Raw genomic sequence first — 6,162 nt, forward strand, 5'->3', positions numbered from 1 at the left:
TATGCAAAATAGATGCATTAAGCACCTGGGCTAAGTTCTTATGTACTTAGATCTTCCAATCTATTTCTCTCCCAAATGCCACTCTTTATTTTTCTCTTGTAAAAGGACATGTTGATCTAACATGACATGTTAGGCTGTATTGTCTCTTTAAACAGCTACTTCTCAGAATTTCAGCTGGCAATGGAAAAGGCACATCAAGAAAGTAAAAGGTATGGAGATAAGGCTACACTGGGAAAAAGAAACAACCAATGGCTCCTGAAATGTATTAGCTCCTTAATGGCTTGATCAATTTTCATTTTCTAAACAGCTTTTGCAATTACTCAAAGAAAGGATGACAGTTGCAACCAACATCACCAGTGGTAATGTGAAGAAATGGAGATGGGTCAATTTGTGTTAGTCCTTAATCTTAAGTTTGGTTCCTGTTGTATTGAAACTGATTTCATCTCATTCACTATTCATACTTGAAAAACCTTAAATTATGGCAGTTTTGCCTGTTCTAGTTTGTTTTAGCAACCTTTGTCAACTGTCAAAACTTGCCTTTTCCCCCAGCCCCACCACCAACTCATGTTAAGGCAGTGGTTCTCAACCTTTTTAATGCCGCGACCCCAACTGGTCGTAAGTCAGGACTAAACCGGTCGTAAGTCGAGGACTACCCAACTGGTCGTAAGTCGAGGACGTTCCCTGCCCGGGAGCGCCGCGCATGCGTGGTTCCGCCCCCTGCGCCGGCCGAGGTGTAGCTGGCAAGCGGCAGAGACGGAGCAGGCCGACCACCAGCTGGCCCAGCCCAAGGGAGGTAAGGCACCTGCCGGAAAAGGGGAAAAAAATGGCGGACAAAAAAATGGCGGACAAAAAAAATGGCGGACAGCCTTGCTTGGTGACCCCCGTGAAATGGTCGATCGACCCCAAATGGGGTCCCGACCCACAGGTTGAGAACCACTGTGTTAAGGAGAGCAAGTGGTAGATATTGTAATGCTGGCTGGTGACGTTTCATGGGTGGAAAGGAAAGCAAGGAAATTCCTAATCCCTTTTCTTAACTTCCCCTGCATGTCACAAATACGAAAGCTACCACTTGGCAATAGTTACGGTGATGGGACAAGATTGAGGTCATATCAAGCAAATATGCCAGTTTACAAGCAAAATAATTTTACCATTGCTTTCAAAAAAGAGGGATTAAGGAATGGAAATGGTGCTTCTTGAGGCTGCCTCTGAGTCTGTTTAAGCTAAAAGCAAACAAAGAATTCCAAACTCATATATTTTAAAATAAATATACCATATAGACTAAGTGCCTCAAATGCATCTTAATTAACTTTGTGCAGTATCCCCAAATAAATTTAAATTCAGACAAAGAATCTTTCAATACTTTTTTTGCTAAGGGAAAAACAGTATTTCTTGCTTACTTTTTATCCACAGGTAGAGGTGCAGTACAAAAGTGCCCAACAATAGGTGGCTCATCTTTCTTCCTTTTCCAGAACTTGTGATGGTGCTGCAACATCACACTTTCTATCTGGCATAGTGGAGCAGAATGAATCAGCAAGCCTTTGCCCAGCATTTGCTGCTTGGGTCTGTGAAGCCCAATAGAATATAAAGTGTGAGAAGAGGAACCATAAATGCATTGTAGTTAAGCTGCAGAATGAGCTCCAAATCACTCTTAATGCAAGCCAGGCCATTTTCCATGAAGATCCAAAGGAAATTCTATGCTCTCTGCAACACCTTTATTTTGTACATACAGTATTAGCTGACGTGCAAGAGGAGAGAAAATCACATTGGGAAGAATCAAGCACTGAAGGAAAAGCAAAATCAGCATTCCCAAATAACTACAATTGTTTGCTCAGCTTTGCTTCAACATCTGGCAGCATCTGGCCAACTCTCTCTGGGCTGTACATTCAACATTGTCTGTGTGCACATAATGCATATATAAGATTGCACTTAGCATTTTCTTGGTTATTCATTTAGCTGCACAATTAAGAAGCTGATAGTAAAGAAAGTTGATGTGGCTCCACTACGTACACAAACAATCAAAGTCATGATTTTCTGAGATTTCAGTAAACCCTGATTTTGAACACTTAGTTAGACACTACAGAAAATTCTGCAATTGCACAATTGCTCACATTTTCATAGACTAGCACCGCAAATCTATATGCTTTAAATACAAATGTATCTGGTTTTATTGTTATTATAACATGTGGAAACATCCAAGGCACAATCCTAATTAAATAAGTGTTAGTGGGTGATGTTAGGGCAGGGGTCCTCAACCCCCAGTCCATGGATCAGTACCAGGCTGCAGCATGCTAGCAACAGGGCTGCCCAAACAAGCAAAGCCCCATCTGCGAGATGCAGGCAGCACACAAAATCACACACCCTCCAGTCCACGGAAAAACTCTCTCCACTGAACCGGTTCCTGGCGCCCAAAAGGTTGGGGACCTCTTTGTTAGGGTGTGTTCCAGAAATCATTTCTACCAACTAAGATTATTTTTTTCTGAAAAAAAGATCTGCCAATATATGCTGTGAAAAATAAAATATGCGATGAGAGTGGACTAAGAGAAAAAACATGTTATACCACGTCCAAATTTTAGTCAGTCTGGGTAGATATTCACAATGCTAGTGCAAAGTGAAGCCAGCTGGGGTAGTTTTCTATTATCTTGCAGCACACTGAATCCAAGAAAAGCTTAAAACAAGCAAACATGCACCACATATTTGGAGTCAGGAGGTACAGTAGTTAGATTTGACACAGAACAGATTCAGCAAGTCTGACAGCTCATTTTGGCTAGTTAGGATTAGGAAAATTGTGCAAATTGAAAGGAACAAAAAAGGACATTGGAACTGTCCATTATTACTCACATGATGAAGCTGGTGCTAGCTGAGGAGTTGCTCGTGAGAAGGGTTATCTCAATATTGGTATCTGAAGCTCTCCTCTGCTGCAAGTGGAATTCCACAAGTGTATGGTGTACTAAGCAACAGAGAAAACACATTCTCGGCAGGAAGCACTAAACATAATTAGCCTCCATTATTAAAAAGAAAATTGTTGCTAGGTTCTTTGTAAACTCATCCATGAATATCCTCTCCCCCATCAGTCATATCCTTTAAAATCAATAATTGGTCTGTAGTACTTTTTATTGTAGGAGAACATAGGCATATATTGTCTGTGAGCTGTTGAGTGATACACCACAAATAGTCAATTAAAACGTTATAAGCTTCTCAGTTATCAATGGCAGAGTTACTGGTCTCTGGTCATCCAGATCCTGTTGTTGTTGTTTTTTTTTTTGAAGATAGGAATAAGATTTGACTTCTCTTGTTCTCCTTATATCTCAAAGACAATGAATCCAGCCAGACCATCAACAATTTTTACCATCCTAAATGAAATACTAGTTTTTCTCCCAGATCTAGTCTTGCCTCTGTTCCTCATTTGAACATATTAGGTTAGTTAGTTTTATCTTAATATATACTGAGATAAAATCTCCCACTTTTACATTTTTTTTAATCTTTAAAAGAAACAAACTCATGGAACAGGTGACTGATACTATTGTGGTATGCAGTATATGTTCCATGTATGTGCTTATGCCCAAAGAACACCCAAATTATACATGTATTAAATGTAAACTATACGAACTACTAGAAGAAAAAGTAAAGGATCTAGAGGCAACTCTAGCCAAACTCCAACCTATACAAGAAAGCTTTACCCAAATCAAACCAAATAAGGACCCTGCAGATAAACCCTTAGAGGAAGACAAATGGAGGTATGTCACACATAGAAGGAAACACAATAATCAAAGAAAAAAGCAGCATACATCTATCAAACCCCTACTGCCCAATCTAACCCATCCAGAAACAGCCCCATTAAAACTGAACAATTTATTTCTCCCCCTGGATGAAAATATGTAGACCCACAACCTCTCCCTCAAAGAAAACATGCAGACACCTAGAAAAGAGACATCATCAAATCTCCCTAAAAAAGTAACACCATTAAATACATCTGTGATAAACAGAAAAGCCCCCAGACTGCACCCCCCCCAAAGGAAGGCAAGTGTTGGTGATAGGAGATTCTATCCTCAAAGGAACAGAATCATCCATCTGCAGACCAGACATACAATCCAGGAAGGTGTGTTGTCTCCCTGGAGCAAAAATCAAAGATGTGGCTGACAACCTAACCAAAATAATTAGCTCCACAGATTACTACTCTTTCCTCCTCCTTCACATTGGGACGAATGACACAACAAAGAACCTGAGTACAATATTGAGAGATTATGAGCAACTAGGCAATAAAGTTAAGGAGCTAGGAGCACAAATAGTGTTCTCATCAGTACTTGTAACAAAATGTCAACACCCATTGAGGGAAAAAAGAATTCTAGAAATAAACCACCAGCTAAAGGGTTGGTGTCACCAAGAGAACTTTAGTTTCCTGGACCATGAACTACATTTCCTATCCAAAGGACTCTTGGCAAGGGATGGGCTGCACCTCACGAAAACAGGGAAAAATGTACTTGGAAAAAGACTGGTCCAACTCATCAGGAGGGCTTTAAACTAAAATTGAGGGGGGAGGGTGACCAATCTTCAGAATCTCTAGAACCCAAAACAATCATAAATCCCAAGAAAACAAATCAAACAATAAGGTGGGCAGAGATGAGAAAAAAGAAAAACTCAAACAACATTCAGGAGATGCAGGAAACATACCCACAGATAGGTATAAAAGTCTTAAATGCTTATATACAAATGCTCAAAGCTTGGGGAACAAACATGGCAAATTAGAAGCAATAGGGAGGGTATGACATAGTTGGTATTACAGAAACCTTGTGAGACGAAACCCATGAATGAAATGGACTGATGGATGGATACAAATTGTTCAAAAGAAAAAGATCTACAAAAAGAGGAGGTGGAGTTGCATTATATGTAAGAGATCAGTACATATCTTCAGAACTGCACATGATCCAAGATAAAATCCCTCTAGAATGTATATAGGTCAATATACTGTAAAAGGAAAAAAGAGTGACATTGCCATATATGTATATTACACGCTACCCAATCAAGCAGAAGAAATAGATGAAATCTTTGCTAATCAATTAACATATGTATGTAGGAAGCAGGGCTTTTTTTCTCATAGAACGCCCAGAACGGAGTTCCGGCACCTTTTTTGGATGGAACCTTGTAGGGTAGGCAAGGCGGGTTGTATGACATGTGTGAGTTCCGGCACCTTTTTTTTTTTTTTTTTTTTAGAAAAAAAGCACTGGTAGGAAGCATACCACAATAGTATTGGGAAACTTTAACTACCCTGATATCAACTGGAAGACAAACTCTGCAGCGAGCAGGAGATCAAACAGATTTCTAACCAACCTAGCCGACAACTTTGTTATCCTAAAGGTAGAGGAGGAAACTAGAAGTAAAGCTATACTCGACCTAATTCTTACTAATAGAGAAGAAGTGATAGAGTTGAAGTTGCCGGAACCTTGGGGGAAAGTGACCACATCATACTGGAATTCAATATAATGCAAACACAAGCAATAGAAAATAATCCAACCAGTGTCTTAAATTTTAAAAGAACTGATTTTAACAAACTCAGAGACAACCTAGGAAAGATTTCATGGATGAAAATCCTAAAGGGGAAAATAACTCAAGAAATGTGGGAAACTCTGAAAAATGAGATCATAAAAGCCCAGTCCAGCACAATACCACTGAAAAAGAAAAACAAGAAATTTAAGAAGAAACCAACATGGTTACACAAAGATCTCTCTGATAAACCAAAAGACAAAAAGGAAAGTACAAAAAATGGAAAGAGAGACACATAACTAAGACGGAGTATCCCCAGATAGCTAGAACCTGCAAAGATGAAGTCAGGAAAGCAAAGGCTCAGAATGAACAAAGACTTGCAACAAAAATCAAAGATAATAAAAAAAAGTTTCTTTTAACATATTAATAACAAGAAAAAAGTCAAGGAAATTGTTAGTCCACTAAAGAGAGAAGATGGCAAGCAAGTGTAGCGGGGACTGCCTGAGAGTGCTTGCAGGAGCTTGACTGGGAAGGAAAAGATTGGGACAGCTGCAGTTGGCTTTGGGTGTGGCTGGCGTGAGTGGAAGGAGGAAGGATAGAAAAGGAAAGGAAAGGAGAAGGCCGTGGTGGTTGGAGTTGAGAAGAGAAGGTCTGGAAGCTTATTTTATTTTTCTATCAAGGGTA

At 39.7% G+C, this 6,162-nt stretch overlaps 1 protein-coding gene across 1 annotated transcript in view; it reads right to left on the reverse strand.

Annotated features, from left to right (window-relative positions):
* PLA1A (phospholipase A1 member A) overlaps positions 1–6,162 on the reverse strand; it is a 62,414-nt gene that overhangs the window by 877 nt on the left and 55,375 nt on the right. The window contains exons 7-8 of the mRNA XM_015814394.1: positions 2,839–2,947; positions 1,398–1,562 (exon numbers count right to left, since the gene is read on the reverse strand). Of these exons, the coding sequence (XP_015669880.1) occupies positions 1,398–1,562; positions 2,839–2,947 (274 nt within the window). The remainder of the gene's footprint in view (positions 1–1,397; positions 1,563–2,838; positions 2,948–6,162) is intronic.

The sequence above is a fragment of the Protobothrops mucrosquamatus genome, unplaced genomic scaffold, assembly GCF_001527695.2.
Source record: "Protobothrops mucrosquamatus isolate PMUCROS unplaced genomic scaffold, P.Mucros_1.0 scaffold_88, whole genome shotgun sequence".
Lineage (NCBI taxonomy): Eukaryota > Metazoa > Chordata > Lepidosauria > Squamata > Viperidae > Protobothrops > Protobothrops mucrosquamatus.